Raw genomic sequence first — 23,620 nt, forward strand, 5'->3', positions numbered from 1 at the left:
CCACTGAGCAACGCTGCTTCTCCTGAAGGATTACTGAAGTGTTTGTCTGCTCTGCCTTCCAACTGAGCAGCTCCCCAAAACCCTCACATCCCACCGTTGCCCTGAGCCTGCCCTGACTCTGCCCTGCACTCCTCAGGGAAGGTGGGATAATCTAACTTTCAACCGGACTTCTTAAAGATGCTCAGACCACGGGCCACTTGGATGAGGCCGAAATCCAAAGGATTAACCTCCCTGCTCCCGACTCACCTCATTCTCCACTGTCCCACTCCCACCCCTGCCCCAACCCCACACTCTTCCTCCAACCTCCTTTCTCCCCTCCCCACTCTCAGAACAGAACCTGGGCCAGGATTCTGCAGTTAGCGGGTCCAGGAGGGAAAGATTATCCTGAAAATATGGGGATGCCCTGATACCCCCAATTTAGAGATTCCTTGAATAATAATAATTGAGGTATTTGTTAAGCGCTTATTATGCGCCAGACACTGTACTAAAATCTGGGGTAAATATAAGATCACTGGACACAGTCCCTGTCCCACATAGGGCTCCAAGTCTTTAACCCCCATTTTCCAAATGAGGTAACTGAGGCACAGAGAAATGAAGTGACTTGCCCAAGGTCACACAGCAGATATGTGGTGGAGCCAGGATTAGAACCCATGTCCTTCTGACTCCCAGGTCTGTGCTCTATCCAATAAGATACTTAAACAAAGGGGACCCTTCTTGAGTTAATAGAGGATTGGTTTTAAGCTGGTATTATAAAAAAGCTGGGAGTTTTTTTTTCTCTTGTATTAAAAGGGATCACAGAGATTTGAGGGATTGCACTTGGATGCTGGGAAAATTCAGTCAAGGACTTGCCTACATCCTGGACACTCCTTGAATGTGCAGGATGACTTTTCCCAGAAAGCTTTGTTCTACTGTAATGGTAACGTTAGCCATTCTGTTTAGACATTCTGTTTAACAGAATGTTAAACATTCTATTTAGAATCTCTCAGAGTAGGCCCATCCAGCAAATCTGTACTTCCACAGATATAAAGAGGATAAATTTCTCGTTCTCAAAAGATTTCTTGAACCCTTAAAAAACAATGGTTGAGAGAAGGAACATCCTTAAAATAAGAAAAATTTTCCTTCCAACCTACAACATAAGAAGCATTTGAGGTCAAGGAGGAGGGGATTTTGTTATGGTATTTGTTAAGCGCTTACTGCACACCAGGTGCTGTAGAAAGTGCCGGGATAGATCCAAGCTAATCAGGTTGGACACTGTCCCTGTCCCACATGGGGCTCACAGTCTTAATCCCCATTTGCCAGATGAGGTAACTGAGGCCCAGAGAAGTGAAGTGACTTGCCTAAGTTTACACAGCAGACAAATGGTGGAGTCGGGATTAGAACCCACATCCTCTGACTCCCAAATCCGTGCTCTTGACACTAAGCCATGCTGATCTTCTAGTTACAACCACCTAACTGCAACGATCCAGGAAGCAGAAGGTGAGAAAGGAGTGGCGTTGGGTGGGAGTTGAGGATTGGGAGTTAGTTGCCACTAACTCTCCAGTTGCAGCTGCCATTTTGTCGTGGTGCCGATCACTCCAAACCACGTCTGGGACTTCACGGTCCAGTTCTCCCCTTTCCAGGGGACATCAGAAAGGGAAGGGAAAGGGTGCCATTGCCTGGTGCTGTGATTCAGCTAGGGTCCATCCTGGAGTTGAGCACATGATTAAGGAGTGGATAGAAGGGGTTTTTTTTGGTTCATTCTGGTCAAATTTCTGTTCCTTTTGGGCAAACTGGATTAAATGCTTTTAATAACAAAAAATCACATGGCAGGCTAATACTAACAAATGAGGAACATTCAAAAGGACAGGCTCAAGTCCATATTTCATCACCCTCTGTGTGTAACCCTGTTAACAGTCTGTTATCCAGCTGGGCTTTATTATGCCGAGGATTTAGAGGAACATTACACAGTGCAGGCCCAGAGCTGTTTAAGATAGACTGTTGAGTACAGACAGGGATCAAAATGCTTTTAGGGCATCCGACTGAAGCATCTCAGTGGACAGTCCCCAGAATCGTTTTGACTGTGTCAGCATGATCGGTTTTAGCCCTGGAGTCTTTGGAGCCGACTTGGCTCCCACCATGGGCCCCAAACCAGGCCTCCTGTCTCCAAAACAATTTCTCCAAGGGTCGCTTTTCCAGCTGGATTTGGGAAATTTGGGTTTTGCCGTCCACATCAGCAGTGTCAAATGCATTACAGAAGTTTCCTCCATGTTATTCTTGGCTAAACTGCCCTTCCACATTGTAAATTTCAAGGAGAGATGGTAAAGGCATCAGACCACGGGCTGGAACTAAAGTTGCCCATCTGCTGCTCATTTGCCGAAGACGGTGACCGGCCTGAGAAAGGAGGTCGCTCCCTGTGACGTTGTTCGGCCGGGATGACAAATGCATGAGAAATGTGTTTTGGGCCCAGCCCATCTGCTTTAAGCGCATTTGGGTTCAGAGCAAGCAGCAGTGAGGCACTGGGAGAGCAGGATAGGCTTTGGGGGAGTTTTGGGGGGTGAGCCCAGAAAGCAGGTGAGAGAGAGCCTGGAGTTCTGACAACTGGCTAACTGACAACAACAATAATAATGAGCAAGTCTCATTGCCCAGCCCAACTGGCTTCAGAAAAAGGTCCATATTTGACTGCATCCAGCCAAGCTTAACGGCTCCAGTTGAAGGCTAATGGTGGAGGGCGGCTGAGAGCGTAGGGCCCGAAGTGGGAGAGAAGTCGGAGGAGAGGGACAGGTGTCAGGCCTGTGGGAAAGTGCCAGGAGAGAAAATGGAATGCTACGTCGCACAATGCAATTCTGCTGTTTTTAGAATACCACTAATAACGATAATAAAGTTGTGACATTTGTTAAGCACTTACTATGTGCCAGGCACTGTACTAAGCACTGAAGTAGATACAAGATAAATGGGTTGAACACAGTCCCTGTCCCATATAAAGTTCACAGTCTTAATTCCCATTTTACTGATTAGGTAACTGAGGCACAGAGAAGTTAAGCGACTTGCCCAAAGTCACACAGCAGACATCCGGCAGAGCTGGGATTAGAACCCAGATCTTCTGACTCCAGGCCCCTGCTCTTTCCATTAGGCCATGCTGCCAGAGATTCGGGTGGAGAAGATCAGTATCGCTCACCCTTCTGAAAGGAAGCCATTTGGGCCTCCACTTCTCCATCTGCGAAATGGGGTTGGTAGTAACACTACAGTCACCCTAATCAAGGTGACGTGAGGAGAGGCCAGCAAGAGCTGGCCATTTGGGCAGGCCTCCTGAGGCGGCAGACTCCAAATGGTTTTACCTCAAAACTTGCTTATCCAGCCAAGAGCCCGCATCACCTTCTTCCTGAGCATATATAGTGCAGCTCAAATTTATCCATCAGGCTCTGAAAGCATCGTGGAGGACTGGTAGCGATTAAGTTACATCAGGGAGACACTTGCCAAGTGTGGGGTGGAGGGTTGGAGCCATAAAATGCTCTGAAAATTTGCCCCTGGGATCCTTAAAACAAGGCTGGGCTGGAAAACCAAGATGGAAAGAGTAGATTTTCAATTTTGTTCTAAGTGAGTTTATCAAACAGGCTGCCTCGCTGTGTAATGGGAAATAAAAGGAATATAACAGCCTAAGCACTAAAAGTTTAATGGAAATGATTGGGCAAATGGCCTATTGTGGTCAGATGACCAGAGGTCTCACGAAGGGGTATTCGGAATAAGCAGCATGGCCTAGCGGAAAGAACACAGGCCTGGGAGCCAGAAGGACCTAGATTCTAATCCCAGCTCTGTCACTTGTCTGCTGTGTAAACTTGGGCAAGTCACTTCACTTCTCTGTGCCTCAGCTACCTCTTCTGTAAAATGGGGATTAAGACTGTGAGTCCCATTTGAGACTGTGTCCAACCTGATTAGCTTGTATCTTCTCCAGCTCTTAGTTTAGTGCCTGACACATAGTAATTGCTTAACAATACCATAAAAAAACCTTATCTGTGGCTCATTTACCTCATCTTTAAAATAGGGATTAAGACTATGGACTCCATATGGGATATGGACTGTGTCCAACCTGATTAGCTTGTTTGTTCCCCAGCGCTTAATGCAGTGTCTAGCTCATAGTAAATGCTTAACAAATACCACTGGGGAAAAAAAAAGGTAACTTGCAGAACCTGGCTGACATTATTGCAATCATGCAAAAAGGCTACAATTACACTTTTCACAGTCTCAAAGCCTCTACATCTTAAAAGCAGAGGGGTGAGGGCAGAGGGGAAGGGCTCCTAGGGTCTCTTGGCCTTCTGAAATCCCCTGGAAACCCCTCCAGAGTGGACACAGCCTAAGAAGGAACACTGCTTCCCAGATCCCCCAACTCCGGTGTTGGTGTTTTTTAAGTGCTTACTATGTGCAAAGTAATGTGCTAAACAGCGGGTTAAAGGAGGGATAATCAGATGGAGAAGCAGCATGGCCTAGTGGATAGAGCATGGGCCTGGGAGTGAGAAGGGCCTGGGTTCTAATCCCAGCTCCACCCCTTGTCTGCTGTGTAACCTTGGGCAAGTCACTTCACTTTTCTGTGCCTCTAGACTGTAAACTCACTGTGGGCAGGGAATGTGTCTATCAACTCTGTTATATTGTTATAGTGTACTCTCCCAAGTGCTTAGTACAGTGCTCTGCATGCACACAGTAAGCACTCAATAAATAAATAAATAAATTCTCAATAAATAAAATGGAGAAGCAGCACGGCTCAGTGGAAAGAGCCTGGGCTTCGGAGTCAGAGGTCATGAGTTCGACTCCCGGCTCTGCCACTTGTCAGCTGTGTGACTGTGGGCATGTCACTTAACTTCTCTGTGCCTCAGTTCCCTCATCTGTAAAATGGGGATTAAAAATGTGTGAGCCCCACGTGGGACAACCTGATTACCCTGTTTCTCCCCCAGCGCTTAGAACAGTGCTCGGCACCTAGTAAGCGCTTAACAAATGCCAACATTATTAAATACAAATGATTATTTGATTGATTTTGCCTCAGTTACTTCATTTGTAAAAAGGGGAATAAGACTGTGAGCCCATGTGGGACAGGGACTGTGTCCAACCTGCTAAGCTTGCATCTACCCTAGCACTTAGTACAGTGTCTGGCACAGAGTAAATGCTTAACAAATTCTACTTGAAAATAAAGCAAGATTGGGCACCGTCCACTGCAGTGGCTGCTGCTGCCCCGCTCTGACTGTGTTGCTTTACCCTCTCCCTCTCAGGGGTTCACCAGAGAGTCAGGCACAGAGTTGGAAGCATTTTCCTTGGGCCCTCGGTTTTCAACCCGCTGCTTAGCCTCTACTGTGGCCACAACCCGGGGAAAGGCTTAGCGAGGAAGACAAACCTGCCCCTGGGAAAGACCCCACAAGTCTCTGCTTTCTAGGCTCCTCTTCCTGACGTGATTCTCTCCTCCAGGCAGAGCATGATGGTGCTAAGTGAAAAAGCAGCAGTGGAACTTATTAAGTGCTTACTATGTTCCAAGCGCTGGGGTGAATACTAGAGAATCTGTTCTAATACAGACCCCATCCCACCTGGAGCTCACAATCTAACCTCATTTTACAGAAAAAGAAACTGAGGCCCAGAAACATTAAGAGACATGTTCAAGGTCACACAGTGGGCAAGAGCTCGAGTCAGGACTCGAACCCAGGTCTCCTAACTCTCAGTTCTGTATTTTGTCCACTAGGCCCCACAGTCTTTTGGAGCTTGGTGAGAGGAAAAACTCATCCTCCATTCTTCCCACTCCATATATGCCTGAAAGTGAGCTAATCTGTGGGCCATGTAGCCCTGCATTTTCACCCTGAACAGAGAGATAATTTCCTGCAGCCTTAGAACAAGCGCTTTGGCCCAGAGGGCAGGGGTTACCTCGGGAGTGGGTTCCGCCTAGAACCCAATTCCCGGAACTGTATATTCAATAATAGCCACCACGTGTTCCAGTAAATGTTCTTGTGAGCTTGCAACTCATTCTTTAAACCTGAGGAAAGAGCTCCTCTAATTATGGAGTGGGTTGGGGCAGAACTTGAACCTTGCATCTGGGGCTTTTCATACGCCTGCCCTGACACTCTGAGTTTTGAGGGTATGAAATCATCTGAAGCTTCTCCCAGCTCTGTGCTGGCAGCTTTGTTTTCATTAATTCATAAATAATGTATGTGAGTATCTATTGGTGCAAACCCCCGCCTGGGGGCAGGCACATATGGAGTACATATCTATATTTCATAACCAAATGGTTCAATTCCCATCATTCAGTTCCATTCCCACCCACTCAGCCTCCCAAGGCACACCAGGCTGGCTGCAGACACATAATCTGGGTTGAGTGGCACTCCGGGAAAACAGCTGACTCGCCCACAGTGCTCTGTTGGGTTGCCTGCGTTCTCCACAGCGACAGTGACTTGGAGTGTTCGAGGGCTCCCTGACTACCAACCTCAGAGACATCCCAGCTTCTCATTTGCACACCTCTGATCTTGGAGCTATTTCGTCTTAGGGTCAGACGGGACCGGCGCTTAGTACGGTACTCTTCACCCACTAAGCACTCAATAAATACCACTGATTGACTGGCTGGTTGATTTCAGAGCAGCCAGAAGATCCCAGAGGACCAGTGGCTGAAAGGACTAATCTGAGTTGAAGACCAGCGAGAACCTTCTTGACGAAGCAGCTTCTGGTTATGAAGGTCAGAAGTGAATGTGCAATGGTTCTCACTGATAGAGAAGCAGCATAGCTTATCAATCAATCAATCAAGCAAGTGATAGTATTTATTAAGTGCTTACTGTGTGTGGATCATGGTATTAAGAGCTTGGGGGAGTACAATAGAGTTGGTAGACACATTCCCTGCCCACGATGAGCTTACAGTCTAGAGGGAGGAACAGACATTAATATAAATAAATTATAGATATGTTAATAAGTGCTCAGGGGATAAAGGTGGGCTGAATATCAAGTGCTCAGGGGATAAAGGTGGGCTGAATATCAAGTGCTCAGAGGGTACAGATCTAAGTGCACAGACCACATAGAAGACAGAGGGAGTCAGGGAGAAGAGGACTTAATCGGGGAAAGTCTCTTGGAGATAAAAATAAAATAAATGGTGGTATTTGTTAAGTGCTTACTATGTGCAAAGCACTGTTCTAAGCGCTGGGGGATACAAGGTGATCAGGTTGTCCCCCGTGGGGCTCACAGTTTTTTAATCCCCATTTTACAGATGAGGTAACTGAGGCACAGAGAAATTAAGTGACTTGCCCAAAGTCACACAACTGGCAAGCGGCAGAGCCGGGATTCAAACCTATGAACTCTGACTCCCAAGCCCGGGCTCTTTCCACTGTATCACGCTGCTTCTCTAGATGTGACCTTAATAAGGTTTGGAAGGTGGGAAAAGAGTGGTTTGGCATATATGGCAGGGGAGGGAGTTCCCAGCTAGAGGGAGGACTTGGGGAAGAGGTCGGCAGCAAGATAGATGAGATGGAGGAACAGTGAGCAAGCGGGTGCTAGAGGAACGAAGTGTGCTGCCTGGTTATAGTAGGAAATTAGTGAAGTTAGGTAGGGGGGGCCAAGCTGATTGAGTGCTTTAAAGCCAATGGTAAGGAGTATCTGATGCAGATGGGTGGATGGGCAAGCACCAGAGGTAATTGAGGAGTAGGGAGACATGGACCGAATATTTTTTTTGGAAAAACGATCGGGGCAACAGAGTGAAGTATGGACTGAAGTGGGGAGAGACAGGAGGCACGGAGGTCAGCCAGAAGGCTGATGTGGTAATCAAGGCGGAATAGGGTAAGTTTGGATCAGCATAGTAGCAGTTTGGGTAGAGAGGAAAGGGTGGATTTTAGCGGTTGGGAAGATAGAACCACCAGATTTGGTGACAGATTGAATATGTGAGTTATATGGGAGAGCTGTATGAAGGGAGGATTACAACAAGGTTTTGGGCTAGTGAGATAGGGATGATGGTGGTATTATCTAATTATCTATAGTGATAGGAAGGATGGGGAGGACAGAGTTATTATGAAGCTTCCACAAGTCATAGCTCAAGCTAAGGGATCACTCCAAGCCAGTAAAGTGGCAGGTGAGTGGTATCCAGACCTGGGGAGCTTCCCCTCCTTTTTCATTTTCAATGATATTTGTTAAGTGCTTAGTATGTGCCAGGCACTGTAGTTAATCCCTGTTTTACAGATGAGGTAACTGAAGCCCCGAGAAGTGAAGTGACTTGCCCAAAGTCACACAGCAGACAAGTGGCGGAGCCAGAATTAGAATCCAGGCCGGTGCTCTAGCCACTAGATCACGCTGCTTCTGAAGTCCTTTCTCCCTCCCCACATCCCTTGAAGTGTTTTAAGGGGCCAGTCTACTGATTCCCCAGAAATGATTTCTGAGCCCGTCTGGCCCTGAAGCAGCAGATGTTGAAAGTGATGATCCCCTGCCTAGTGCTGGCGAGCAAAGAAAACATTTCTTTTCTAACTTTAATAGACTCTACTGCCATCTACCCAGGCATCTAAGCTCCTTATTATTATTATTGTTATTATTAATATTATTATTGTATTTGTTAAGTTCCTACTATGTGTCCAACACTGTTTTAAGCTCTGGGATAGATAGACATTAATTAGGTTGGAACAGTCTCTGTCCCACATGGGGCTCACAGACTAAGTAGGGGGGGAACAGACATGGAATTTCCATTTTACATATGAGGAAACTGAGGCAGAGAGAAGCTAAGTGACTTGCCCAAGGTTGCACAACAACACTATTTTTCTGTCCATCCAAGGGGGATTCGAAGTCAGCCACCTGCCTTTCCTCTCAGGGAGACTGTGTTCCATTTCTCTAGAGAAGCAGCATGTGGAAAGATCACAGGCCTGGGAGTCAGAGGACATGGGTTCTAATCCCAGCTCTGTAGCTTGCCTGCTCTGTGACCTTGGGGGAAGTCATTTTACTTCTCTGTGCCTCAGTTCCCTCATCTTTAAAGCACTCAATCAGCTTGCCCCATCCTACTTCACCTCATTAATCTACTACAGCCCTGCCTGCACACTCCACTCCTCTAGTGCCAATTTATTCACTGTGCCCTGATTGCATCTACCTCACTGCCAACCCCTTTCCCACATCCTCCCCCTAGTCTGGAACTCCCTCCTTTTCCATATGAGCCAGACCACCACTCTCTTCACCTTCAAAGCGTTATTAAGGTCACATCTTCTCTAAGAGATCCGCTTCGATTAAGCCCTCTTTTCCCCAGTTCAGTCTCCCTTTATGTACTTCAATCGGTGACATTTTATATTTTATATTCGCCCCAGCCCCAACCCCATAACACTTACATCTTCTCTTATGGTGCTGTCTCTGACTCTTAGTGAGTCCATGGACACATCTTTCCCAGAACACCCCACTCTCTATCCACAATCATTCTGGTAGTATATCCAGAGTTTTCTTGGTAAAAATATGGAAGTGGTTTACCATTACCTTCTTCCACACATTAAATTTAAGTTTCCGCCCTCAACTCTCTCCCTTGCTGCTACTGCCCAGCACAGGTGAATTTTGACTTGTAACAGATTGCCTTCAATTCGCTAACCACTGCCCAAGCTAAGAATGGAATGGATATGCCCCTGCTTGACTCCATAGGGGAGACTGGCAGAGTATTGCAAACACACTAGGTGCAATCCTAAGAGGGGAGCACTTATGTACATGTCTTTAAATTATATATTATAAATTACTAATTTATTCATGTTAATGTCTACCTCCCCTTCTAGACTCTAAGCTCATTATGGGCAGGGAACATTTCTGCTAATTCTGTTGTATTGTACTCTCCTAACCTCTTAGTACCTTGTTAAGCACATAGTAAGCACTCAACAAATATGATTGATTGATCTGCAAAATGGGGATTAGATTGTGAGTCTCATGTGGGACATGGACTGTATCCAACCTGATTAGCTTGTATCTACCCCAGCACTTAATACATTGCTTGGCACATAGTAAGCATTTACAGAGAAGCAGCATAACCTAGTGGACAGAGCACAGGCCTGTGAGTCAGAAGGATTTGGATTCTAATCCCAGTTCTTCCACTTGTCTGCTGTGTGATGTTGGGTAAATCACCTAACCTCTTTGTGTCTCAGTTTCCTCATCTGTAAAATGCGGATTAAGACTATGAGCCTCATGTGGGACATGGACTTTGTCTAACCTGATTACCTTGTATCTACTGGTAGTAAATGCTTAAAAAGTACTATAATTATTGTTAATCAAATACCATTTTTTTAAAAAGAGTAGAACAGTGGACAATGGGCAAAGTTCTCTATCCCCATCCCAAAACTCTCTCTGCCCACCACGGGTTTACAAAAGGAGTAGAGGAAATGTGAATGAAGAGTGGAAGTCCCTGCCACTTGATTTGAACCAGTCCAAGAGGACAGCCCTGGCAGGGTGAAATCATCCGGTTGGCAAAATCATCTTGAGTGAGCAGGGCCACAAAATTTCCGAGAAAAATCAATCCCAAGTTTCAAGAATCACTATTATAAGCAATGATAGTACGTAGAGCAAGCTGCAGTTACCACTCAATCAATGGGATTTATTGAGCGCTTACTGTGTGCAGAGCACTGTACTAAGCACTTGAGAACATACAGTACAAAAGAGTTGGTATACCCGATCCCTGATAACAAAGAGTTTAAAGTCTTCAGGGATCCCAGCAAATCATAAATGTAAGCAAAGCACCAGGGCAAGACTGTAGAAGGAGAATAGGGTTGCAACTGGATGAAAAAATGCACTTTGGAATTACACAGAAAAATCGTTGAATGTGTGACCCCAGAACCACATCCTGACCTTGTCATGAGAGGACTATTCAGTTGCCTGACCACAGGTAGCCCTGAGGAGGTGGAAGCTGTCCCATGAGGAAACTCCACACTGTGCTGCCTCTGTTGACCAAGAAATTTAGTGACTTTGTCCTGGAAAGGGAGACTTGTATGGCTCTCCCTCCCCTCCCCCAAAACTTAATGCTCTCATAAATTTTGCAGCCTTTGGGGAATGAATATTCAAATGGGTGATTCATAGAAGAAAAAAAAATTCATCCAGACATTATATGGCCGGCGCTTGCATACTACAGCATCAATCCCAGAAGCCAGTGTGGCTTTCTTACCCTAACAGTCATCCTCATGTATTCCCATCCGCACCTTGAAATCTAAAACTCGAAGACATAATAATAATAATAATAATAATAATGGTATTTGTTAAGCATTTACTATGTGCAAAGCACTGTTCTAAGTGCTGGGGGGGGTTACAAGGTGATCAGGTTGTCCCACATGGGGCTCACAGTCTTAATCCCCATTTGATTGACTGGCCCGCTGACTAGCTGGTTGACTGGCCCAGTGGTCGGCTGGCTGACTAGTTCACTGGCTGGCTGGGTAGCTGGCCCTCTGGCTAGCTGATTGACTAGCCCTCTGACTATCTGTCTGGCTGACTGTGTAGCATGACCAGCTCCCACAAGACTGTCTCACTCTCTTTAGTCACAAGGTGCTGTTTCTTATTATTGGAAGACAAAAGGTAGAGACGCCTTCCATCTACCGGAATCCTTCTCCTGCCACAGGGGACAGAAATTCCTGTCCCCTAAGAGAATAAGGGAGTGGGAGGATAGAACTGCAGAAAAAACTCAGGGCTGATTTGATGAAGGACCTCTAAACCTAAGTTCTGGCTGAGGATCACCTTGGGAAAAGCAGGTGGGGAGAGAGAGAGAGAGAAGCAGTGTGAATAGAGCATGGGACTAATAGTCAGAAGGGCCTGGGTTCTAACTCCAGCTCCACCACTTGTCTGCTGATGACCTAGGGCAAGTCACTTAATTTCTCTATGACTCAGTTACTGCATCTATAAAATGGGGATAAAGACTGGGAGCCCCATGTGGGACATGGATTGTGTCCAACCTGATTTGCTTGTAACTATCACAGCTCTTAGTACAGTGCCTGGCACATAATAAGCACTTAACAAATGCCATTAAAACAAAAGAGAGAAAGAGAGAGGCTAAGTGCATGAGACATGAGGACATAAGGAAAATAGAAAAACATTCTTCACATATGTCAAGCGCAAGGGGAGGATAAAGAAAAATGCTTTCTTTTATTAGGTTGAAGGGGGCAACCTAATAACAAATGGTATTAAAAGGGAGAGGCTTCTAATGTTTTTTTAACCGAAAACTGCAAGATAAAACTGTCAGCTGTGCTCTCAAAACTAGAACTAGCAGTACAAGAGTGGGCACAAGAGGACGAACAGCCAAGTAGAATATGACAGATAAGTTGAAATTTATAGATCCTGTTTACTTGCATCTAGGGTTTTTAGGGAATTAGCAATCTAAGGAATTTCAAAGGAATTTATCTTAGAAAATTCTTGAAGAATTGGGTTCTTTTCCAAATGGAGGTCTGTAGCTAACTATCTGCTGCTGGAAAATGGAACAAACCATCAACAAAACAATTTTCTGCCCATTAGAAGAAGGTTTTGGAATTCTTTTTAATGGTATCTGTTAAGCCCTTACTGTGTGCCAGGCATTATACTGAGTGCTGGGGCAGATACAAGCTAATAGGGTTGAACTCACCTATGTCTCACGTGAGGCTCACAGTCCTTTTGGTGGTAAATGCTGCCTGAAGACAGGAGGTGGAACTGAATGACCTCTGAAGATCCTGTCCAGCTCAGGGTTTGTGTAAGGAGAAAGGCCTGACAAGTGGAGGCTGGCTGTTTGTGTGTGTGTGACTATACTTCGTCCTGGCTGATGGGAGCAGTGAAGAGAAGAGGAAGCCATGAGGGTTGTGGGGTTGGGGGGAGGAGGGTAGAGAGGAAAGGAGGGTATTAAACATCCAGGAATGAGGGTTCCTACTTGAGGAAGCCAACAGGAGAGCCTGGACTCCTTCTAGGTAGAAAAGGCCTGGGGCTGGGCCGAAGCTGTTTACTTGTGGGCTGTTGCTGTTTTCCTTCTGAAGGCTTTTGCTTCCAGTGAGCAAACATGCCTCTTCCCTGGCCACCTGCTAAAGTCAAATTCTTTCCCACTCTTGCACCAATCCAGCAATCAAACTCTCAATGGGACTTTCAGAACTTTCAACCTTGGATGGGCTTTTTCCAGAAATGTCCTCAGCCCCGGTATCAGTCCAGATCAACTGAGGGGAAGGGCCGGGAGGGGCGGGAACCAAAAGGTAGTCAAGGCTGAACTAGGATGCACAGGCAGACCTATGGATTTGGGCAGAAAGCCAGTCCCTCTACCATAGGGGCGTCCCCACAGCTGATGGCAGTGCATACATCACCCTGGTTACAGATTTAGACCCTACACTTCCATCCCTAAGATTCTCCAAAGAAAATAGATTCTGCTTTTTTATCCATCCCAAATCTCAGCCCTAGAGAGCAACTGGAAAGCACTTTAAAAACAGTAATGTACTCCAGCAAGAGAGTGCAGGAAGTGGGGGGTTCTTTCCCAGAGTGGCTTAGTGGAAAGAGCACGGGCTTGGGAGTCAAAGGTCGAGGGTTCTAATCCCGACTCCGCCACTTGTCTGCTCTGTGACCTTGGGCAAGTCACTTAACTTCTCTGTGCCTCAGTTACCTCATCTGTAAAAATGGGAATTAAAAAATGTGAGCCCCACATGGGACAATCTGACTACCCTGTATCTACCCCAGCACTTAGAACAGTGCTCTGCACATAGTAAGCGCTTAACAAATACCATAATTATTATTATTATTTCCCACAACCATGGGGAACACACAGATTCCAGGCTTCCTTCCTGACCTGGACCAGAAAACAAACCTTATTCACATCCCCACAGTCCACTAGACCTTCCCACCCATCTGGACTTTCAGATTAAAATAACTTATTTACTCTTCTGGGTCTGGAGTCTTGAGGGGCAGAGTCTGAATGTTACACTCATGTTATAGAGAAGCAGCGTAGCTCAATGGAAAGAGCCTGGGCTTCGGAGTCAGAGGTCATGGGTTCGAATCCCGCCTCTGCCACTGGTCAGCTGTGTGACTGTGGGCAAGTCACTTAACTTCTCTGTGCCTCAGTTACCTCTTGATTCTATTTAGTTGCCATTGTTTTTATGAGATGTTCTTCCCCTTGACTCTATTTACTGCCATTGTTCTTGTCTGTCCGTCTCCCCCGATTAGACTGTAAGCCCATCAAACGGCAGGGACTGTCTCTATCTGTTGCCGACTTGTTCATTCCAAGCGCTTAGTACAGTGCTCTGCACATAGTAAGGCATCAATAAATACTACTGAATGAATGAATAAATACTATTGAATGAATGAGGGCAGAAATGTTTTAATAATCAGATCAAAATATTACCCACAATAGGCCAAAGCCTCCCAAAGGCCCAGATTTCCAGAATGGCTAACAAACTAGGGGATACCTGGGAGTGAGCAGAGTGCTGTCTACCAAAAAGCATCCAGAGTTTCATTCTGAGATTATCAGCCATATCTAGTGCTTGCTGGAATACTACCAAATATCACTCTCTTTTTTTCTTATGGTATTTTTAAGCTCTTACTATGTGTCAAGCACTGTTCCAAGTGCTGGAGTAGGTAGAAGTAAATCTGTCTGAACTCCAGAGGGAAGTAGGAGGGGAAATTGCAGCTTTACATTTCCGTGTCCTGCAATCACTCATAGAGGGCCCGGCTCGCCTGGTGACAGAGTCTCGGGTCAAGCCAGGAAGGGCAGGGAGAAGGTGGCATCAGAGGTCGGCAGAAGGGGCTGGGTGTCCTGGGAGGCTCTCCCCTGCACGACAATGGGGAATGTCAACCGGGGCTGGGAGATGGAGAAATTTAAGAATAGAGCTTCTTATCACTGTTATTACGATTTTCACTTGGATTTTCACTTTAATTGGCATGCTTTATTCACCCCACCCTCAGCCCCACAGGACATAGGTACCTATCTGCACTTTATTTTAATGTCTGTTTCCTTCTCTAAGCTCCTTGTGGGCATGGAAAGTGTCTACCAATGCTATTGTATTGGACTCACCCCGGCACTTAGCACAGTGCTCTGCACAAAACACATACATTGGACTAATTGTGGTATTTATTAAGTGCTTACTATGTGCCAGGCACTGTGCTAAGCCCTGAGGTGAAGATTTCCTCTTTAAATCCCCCACACACAAACACAGCTGTCCTCATACAAGGCTAGAGGTATGGAGACCACACCCCAGTAACGATGGCTTTACTAAGCATGCTGTCTTTAGCTACTTCATTGGCAAATGACCTGACAAATTATGGGGGAGAGGAAGGGAGGAGAGGAAAGGAGGGTGTAAATGAGTGGAACAGATCAATTGCAGTGTGGCTCAATGGAAAGAGCATGGGCTTGGGAGTCAGAGGTCAGGGGTTCGAATCCTGGCTCTGCCACTTGTCAGCTGTGTGACTGTGGGCAAGTCACTTCACTTCTCTGTGCCTCAGTTACCTCATCTGTAAAATGGGGATTAAGACTGCGAGCCTCATATGGGACAACCTGATTATCCTGTATCTACCCTAGTGCTTAGAACAGTGCTCTGCACATAGTAAGAGCTTAACAAATACCAACATTATTACTATGATTATTGATTTCCAAAAAGTAAGTAATGAGTGGGGCTGATGGGATGAGCTGCTCTGGCCTTTGAAAGGCTCTTCCAAGTGTGTTCCAGAGACGCCGTTTTGTGGGGTTCACCCATGACCCTGCCTTGTCCCCTGCCCACGTTCCATCCTAGGAAGATATCCATGTGAAAGAAGAGGATAGGACTCGGGATTTATTGACTCTCAGAAACCTCACTCCATCACATCAAGCATTGTTGTCTCCCACTGACCATTTCTCTGAAAACTAAACCAACATGGATCCATTGAGTCCTTCTGGATGGCCAGAAAATCCTATCATTTTGAAGTGCCTCACTCTTTTTTTCCCTCTCAAAGCAGACTAGAACTCGGAGAGTTTCCTGCTGGAAGCCCTGCCTGGCTGATGCTAAGAAAACGCTTTTGTTGCCAATAGCACTTCTAAATCTGGGCCACGAACAGCATCATCTATCTGCTTGCTGTGACTGGGTTATAGCCCCTCTCTCTGCAAGCCTCAGAGGCATAGCTGCTTACCAACACACTCTCGGTTGAGAACTTAGGTCCTTTCCAACTCACCTTTAAAAAGCTCAGGCCTGGGCTACCTGCCATATCTCCAGCTCTCTATTGGCGCTGCTTAGGCTCCAGCTCCGGCGCAAGGAAACGCTCATTGTAAACCTGACTGGCTTTGCTATTCCCCATCTGGTCCTCTTCACCCCCGCTTCTTTCTCCTTAGCAGTTCTGAAGGAAGATAAAGTAGCTCTGGGGAGAGGAACGGATAAAGACAGATAAACAAGCAGCCTAACCAACTCTTTCCCCGGCTTTGCTGGTTTATTTTTTTTCTTCTCTGGGAGAAGGAGCGTGCCCTAGTGGAAAGAGAATGGCCCTAAGAGTCAGAGGACCTGGGTTCTAATCCCAGATCTGCCACATGCCTGTGGTGCAACCTTGGGCAAGTCACTCCATGTCTCCGTTCCCTCATCTGTAAAATGGGGATTAAATTATAATAAAGATAGTTTTTGTTAAGATCCACGCATTGTACTAAGCAGTGGAGTAGATACAAGTTAATCAAGTTGGACACAGTCCATGTCCTCACATGGGGCTCACAGTCTTAATCCCCATTTTACAGGTAAGGTAACTGAGACACAGAGAAGTAAAATGACTTGCTTGAGGTCACACAGCAGACAAATGGCTGAATCAGGATTAGAACCCAGGCCCTTCTGATTACCAGGCCCTTGCTCTATCCACTAGGCCATATTACTGTGTGTTTTTTTTAACAGGCACAGCCATACAGAGGTAGTATTCAGAATGAATCACTGTTTTACCCTCCACCCTGGGGAAACCAACCAGGCTGGTTCCTACCTAAAGGCAGGCCCATTTTAAACAGCATCTGTTTAGTGAAGATGGAGTCTCTTTAAATGGGCTACCATAAATATTTGTTGTAACAGTCAACCTCAGTGGAAATGTATAAAAATGATTATGGTAATTCTTCAGTAGTAGCAGCAGAAAGAACATTAACTAAAGTCTGGGATCTTATTTTCATTTCCTCAGTGTTTCTTGATTGTACTCCACCTCCCACTTGGATTTTATTTGTCTCAAAGTTAGCTATCCAAATCAATCAATTAGTATATCTATGGTATTTACTGAGTGCTTACAATTGGCAGGGAACTGGGAGAGTAGAGTACAATACAACGGGTAGACATGATCCCTGCCCAGAAGGAGTTTACAATCTAGTGGGGGACACAGACTTAAAATAAGTTATAGAAAAGGGAGGCAGCAGAGTATAGGGTTATGGTGGGGCAGGGTGTTGGGGGGTGACTGTCAAAGTGCTCAAAGGATATTGACATAAGGACATAGGCGATGCGGAGTAATAATAATAATGATATTTGTTAAGCGCTTACTACGTGCCAGGCAGTGTATTAAGCACTGGGGTGGATACAAGCAAATTGGGTTTGTTACCATCCCTGTCTCACATGGGGCTCACAGTCTCAATCCCCATTTTGCAGTTGAAGTAACTGAGGCACAGAGAAGTGAAGTGACTTGTCTAAGGTCACACAGCAGACCCGTGGCAGAGCTGGGATTAGAACCCATGACCTTCTGACTCCCAGGCCTATGCTCTACTACACCATAGGGTGAGGAGATGAGAGGTTAGTCAAGGAAGGCTCCTTGGAGGAGGTATGAAGAAGGGGGAGAGTGGCGGTCTGTGGGATATGAAGGGAGAGGGAGTTCCAAGTCAGATGGAGGATATCCTATAAGACAGAAGAATCTTCAGCTGGCCTGAGGCAGATAGGGGCATTTTGACATGCTTGGTCACCCATTAGGGTCCCCAGTGCATATACTCAAAGGACCAACCCACTTCTTTTCCCCGAGTCTTAGAAAGGAGACATATAAATCATACCATTCCTTGGCCGAGCAATCGGACACCTCCTTTCTCCTCAGCCACTTTCTGGGCACATGTTGAGGAGACCCGGTCCTCTGGGCTTCCGCACCTCTTTGGCAGCGTCAGGCAACAGAGTTCATGCTCAGAGTTCGGGGTCAACAGTTATTTAAGAGGTTGACAGCTTCTCCAGTCTCTATCCTTCTCTCTTTTTCCGTCCTTCCTCAGTTAAAAACTGGTGCTTTGACCCACTTGAAAGATTCTCCCCATTACCTGCTGCTGCAGCTCCTGGCTCCCAGAAAGAGAGATGGTTCCGTTCACACCTTCCAAGGGGATTGAGGCATCCACAAACTCTCCCAGGTGAGTTGTCAGCCTACTGGACCAAACAGTCCTCAACATCGCATAGTGCGTGTGTGTGTGTTTGTGCGTGTCTGTCTGTCTTTTCCTTCCTAGAGTTCTTGGTGAGCTACGTTCAGGAGAACTCGTGGCAGTGAGCGCAACCGGCCACTTCAGGGCTAACGATGCAACGCGAGCGAGTGTATTTCCACGACTTGCGAGAGACTGGCAGAGTTGAGCTGCTCGTTTTCAAAGAATGCAGCAGCTCAGACCAACCTCTCCTTAAGGAGAGAGAAGGGAGAGGAGGGACTCTGTGGGTAATGGGGGGGGTTGGTGGATAGGGAGGGTGAGGAGAGCTGGGGGGGAGAGAGGAGGAGGAGGAAGGGCAGCCCTTTCATTTCACAATAAGAGCCCGGTCTGGTGCTCTTGCTCAGGGAGAGTTGCAGAGCAGGATAATGCAGGTAAAAGGGATTAGAAGCTCGCCTGACCGATACCCCAAGACACCGTCGAGACCTGGCGTAGCGAAAGTCTCACATACCAGAAGGCAGGAGGAATTGCAGAAGTCAGTGACTAGATCAGGAGAGCCAAACAGTTCTCAAGCACAGAAGCCTGAAAAGTATCAGGAAAAAAAAATAGATCCAGTTTTCAAAATATTATCAAAATGTTTATTCATACATTATATGGGTAAAAGCCTTGACGCGGGGAGATGGTCTCTTCTCGTTCCCTGCTCTCTGTTGCTGGCAAAGTTTCTGTAAGACAATTCTTCTTTTGTGCTGAAACGTCCTCTCTGGTCTCAGCCCAAATGTGAATTTTTGGGGAAAGTTGGAGAAAATTTTTTTTGCTCTATTTTTGGGTTAGGAAGGACTAAGCTGAAGATGTGCCATTTTTTTCTTTCCAAAAAAATAAAAGCTGAGGCTTTTCTCTTGCTGGAAGTGATTGAAGTGTAAAGTACTAATCTGAATACCGGCACTGTTTATCACAGGATCTCACCGAGTTCCTTACACACATCATCTCATTAACCCTCCTTTTGCTGTTTTTTTTTTTGTCCTGAATAACTACCCCATCACTTTAAAAAGGAAAAGAGTCACTAACTCGTGATTCTGAACCTTCTCCCTCTGTCTCATTCCATCCCCCTTTTGCAGATGAAGAGAGAGAGTCCCAGAGAAATGACGCTTTTGCACCAAATCTTACCACTTAGTGAGCAGGAGAGTTTGGAACAGAACACAGGAATTCTTCAACTCTGCCCGTGGTTCGGACCCTCAAGCAATATCTCCTTTAAAGTTCCAACTTGGACGAACACTGATTCCCTACTTACTGCCAGACGTTTTCCTCTGTCAGCATAGTACCCTCTCCCCCTCTCGTGGGCTCCCCCCTCGGAGTACTGGCCCTCCATCAGCGGGTCTTTAAGTAATCTGACATTGTGCCTGCCTCATATGAAAGCTGGGGAAACTGAGGCCCAGAGAGGGTAAACTATTCAGAGCCGCACAACCAGGTAGTGGCAGTTAGCTTTGCATTAACTCCTTCCCTTCCCACCTGCCACCCACCTTCAACCTGAGTTTCCAGTCAATTGCTTAACCCCTTAGTAGCTGCCTGGTTGTAACTGCCAGGTTAGCTGCCTCCAAAGTGAAGGCAAAGAATTAAAACAGCCTCTGGCTTGTACTGCTGTAACAGCTAAGGGCTCCATCCACCTCCTTCTACCATTCCTCGATTCACTAACGGGGGAGTTGAGGAGTTAATTATTAATAGAATATTGATGATGATTCTTTAGCAATTATATGGCACATTGCATTTCAAGCTGCTCTACCATCATTCATTCATTAACTATTTATTACAATCAATATTTAATAGACTAATAATTTGTTGCTCAAACTTTCTCCTTTCCTCCCCACAGGCTGCCTTGCCTAGTATTCAGATCTAAAGAGGATGTATTCCATATGGAAATTGCAAACTCATAATGATTCAATTAGGATCAAGATCATTCCAAATACCGTTCCTAGCTCTGAGGGGGCTGCTGTCTGGTCTGTTCGGAACATATGTCAGAAACTCCTTCTGTTGGGCTTTACAGATTTTAAGACAGTACTTAGGTCATCTGAGTTCAGGACTCCATTGTTCACCTACTGAAACTGGAACAGTTTGTGTTTCCATGTGCAGGAGCAACAATATCCTTGAATTTGCAAGGACAAAGGCAGTTAGCAGCACAATTGCTTTTTTAGAAGAAAAATATGCAAATTGATCTTTTGGTTCCCCAGTGGACCAGGTAGCGCTTTGGACCCCCATCTTGAAAATGTGTCCCCTTGGAAAAATAGTCAGCAGCAGAAAGTAGGACATCCCTAAGACCTAAAGGGTCACTGGATCTCCAGCAAAATCAAATTAGCAAAAATCCAGCCTCCAGTCCCGCAAGTGGAACAACTAACTGGGCGTGCTCACCAAATAGCTCACTTTATTTGACATTAGTCACTGAAAAAAAGATGCCAGCACCAAGGAATGGTAACACAAAAACAGGAAATCAGTGGAAGAGGAGCATTAAGGATGGACAATTCAATTGGTAGAATTTAACAGATGGTGGGGAAGCTCAAAAGGAGAGAGGAAGAAGAAAAGCAAAATACAGGCTAGAAACTCATTATGGACAGGGAATGTGTCTGAAAACTCTGTATTATACCCTCCCAGGCACTTAGTAGAGTGCTCTGCACACAGTAAGTACTCATTTTTTTAATGATATTTCTTAAGCATTTGCTATGTTCCAGTCACTGTTCTAAACTCTGGGGTAGATTCAAGCTAGTCAGATTGTACAGAGTCTATGTTCTACATGGGGCTTACAGAATTAATCCCCATTTTACAGATGAGGGAACTGAGGCACAGAGAAGTTAAGTTACTTATCCAAAGTCACATAGCAGGCAAGTGGCAGAGCCAGATTAGAACACAGGTCGTTCTGATCCCAGGCCCATGCACTATCCATTAGGCTATGCTGGTTCTCAATAAATACCATTGATTGATTGAGTGGTCTCCCAGTCCCAGGGAGCAAGATCGGATCACTTTCTGGCACTAACTTCAACTCCTATTTCTAGAGAAAAGGGAAGGCTCTGCTGGTAGTAACCCCACTGGCTCAGTACTGGTAGAGGTTGCGCTGACTCAGCACAAGGAACATTCTTACTATTAGGATGTGGTCAGTCTGTCAGTCAATTGTATTTACTGAGTGCTTACTGTGTGCAGAGCATTATACTAAGCGCTCGGGAGAGTACAATATTACAATATCACAGACACATTCCCTGCCCACATCAAGCTTACAATCTAGAAGGGAAGGCAGACCGTAATGTAAATAAATAAATTACAGCTATGTATATAAGTGCGGAGGGGCTGGGAGGAGGATGAATAAAGGGAGCAAGTCAGGGTGAAACAGAAGGGAGAGGGAGAAGGGAAAGGAGGGCTCAGAAAGGGAAGGCCGCTTGGAGGAGATGGGCCTTCAGTAAGGCTTTGAAGGGTGAAAGAGTAATTGTCTTGTTGGATATGAGGAGGAAGGACATTTCAGGCCAGATGCGGGACGTTGGTGAAAAGTCATAGGTGAGATAGACGAGACGGAGGTACAGCGAGAAGGTAAGCATTAGAGGAGTGAAGTGTGAGGGCTGGGTTGTAGTAGGAGAATAGCGAGGTGAGGTAGGAGGTAGGTGAGCTGAGGTGTGGTTTCCCCCACAACCCTGCCCTGTGAAGTGCTTGCAACAGATGTCACATCCACTGGCAGGATTAGACATGGTGATCTTAACCCTGTTATTGTCCAGGCCGGGTTGAGCACATGCAAAGCACAGGATGTTTGGAGTAAAGTGGTGGGGGTGAACATGTGACTCCACCACTGTTTAATAGAAACCCCTTTCCTACTTTTCCCTCAAAACTACTGCTCAGCTGGGAGATGTGGAAGCTGCTAGCAAGGAACAGTAGGCTTGCCCAAAAGTGCCCTAAGCACAGCTCTTAGGAGAAGATGCCATATCTATAGCTTTCCTGCCAAAAGACCCAGGAAGGGAGGCGAGGGAAGAGCCCCATTAAAACCTTACATAAGGCCGAGCAAGGCCCTGGGATTCATTCAAGAAAGCGTGTCCTCTGAAAGACACTTCACACTCCCAAGAATCTCCTCTGAACTGTCCAAGCCCTCCTAACCTAGAGTCACCTGTATTGAAATCTCAAGAAAAGAAGGTAAAAAGACCCAATCCTCCCAATCTGTGTGAGGGCAATCTGGTTCTCCTGGGTTGATAAGCAGATCCATAAAAATAACAACATTGATGGGACTGGCAGTTAGGAGAACCAGGTTCTAATCCCAGATTTGCCACTAGGCTGCTCTGTGACTTTGATCTACTCACTTACTCTATGCCTCAGTTTCCTCAGGTATAAAATAAGGATACTCTCTGCTCTCTCAGCCTCTTAGATTGTAAACCTGGGTTGGGACAGGGACTAAGCCTGATCTAATTATCATGGATCTATCCCAGCACTTAACACAGTGCTTTGGAACATAAAAAGCAAAGTCATTTATTAAACCACTCTGTGTGCTTGATATTGTGAAAAGACAGGTTTAAACAACCCCAAGCTTTGTTTTCTCTTCCTAAGGTCTCCAAGGCCAGCAAAGAGAATATTTGAAGTGAAAAAGGAGAAATTTGCTATATGCAGTCTGCAGCTTTTATTCTGGACAAAGGCTCTGACTTCTCGGAGTTTACAAATCCTGACATATATATACCAGGGACATGCAGACAACTGGAAAAGTATTAAATATAGATGTTAAATAAATGAGTTGTTAGATCCTGTTTCCCACAGAATGAAAGAATACAGACCTTAAGCTAAATAATTCCGGGCAGTATGTGGAACATATCAATGACACAGTGATCCCACTCTTTCTGTATTGGATAAGTCAGTGGTGACTCTAAGCCAAAAAGTTACCAACATTCCGATGCTTCAGCCTAAACTCTACTTAGCTATACCTGTGAGCCCATTGTTGGGTAGGGGTTGTCTCTATTTGTTGCCGAATTATACTTTCCAAATGCTTAGTACAGTGCTTTGCACACAGTAAGCACTCAATAAATACGAATGAATGAATGAATGAATGCGGAGACGGGAGAAAGAGATCATTTGGAAGAGACAGTCCCTGGGGATTTGTTATTAATGGTTGTTAAGAGTATTTGTAAGTGCTTACTATGTGCCAAGCACTGTTCTAAGCTTTGAGTAGATACAAAGTTATCAGGTTTAACAAAGTCCTTGTTCTGCATAGGGCTTACAGGGAAGCAGAGTGGCTCACTGGAAAGAGCACGGGCTTTGGAGTCAGAGGTCATGGGTTCGAACCCCGGCTCTACCACTTGTCAGCTGTGTGACTTTGGGCAAGTCACTTAACTTCTCGGTGCCTCAGTTACCTCATCTGTAAAATGGGGATTAAGACTGTGCGCCCCACGTGGGACAACCTGA

The 23,620-nt window shown here is 45.8% G+C and overlaps 1 protein-coding gene across 1 annotated transcript in view; it reads right to left on the reverse strand.

The window, feature by feature from the left end:
• GASK1A (golgi associated kinase 1A) overlaps nt 1-18,462 on the reverse strand; it is a 42,916-nt gene extending 24,454 nt beyond the window's left edge. Inside the window, exon 1 of the mRNA XM_029071102.2 lies at nt 17,870-18,462. Coding sequence (XP_028926935.1) covers nt 17,870-17,872 — 3 coding nt within the window. The 5' untranslated portion in view covers nt 17,873-18,462. The remainder of the gene's footprint in view (nt 1-17,869) is intronic.
• Between the last annotated feature and the right edge of the window lie 5,158 nt (nt 18,463-23,620).

The sequence above is a fragment of the Ornithorhynchus anatinus genome, chromosome 8 (assembly GCF_004115215.2).
Source record: "Ornithorhynchus anatinus isolate Pmale09 chromosome 8, mOrnAna1.pri.v4, whole genome shotgun sequence".
In the NCBI taxonomy this organism is placed as follows: domain Eukaryota; kingdom Metazoa; phylum Chordata; class Mammalia; order Monotremata; family Ornithorhynchidae; genus Ornithorhynchus; species Ornithorhynchus anatinus.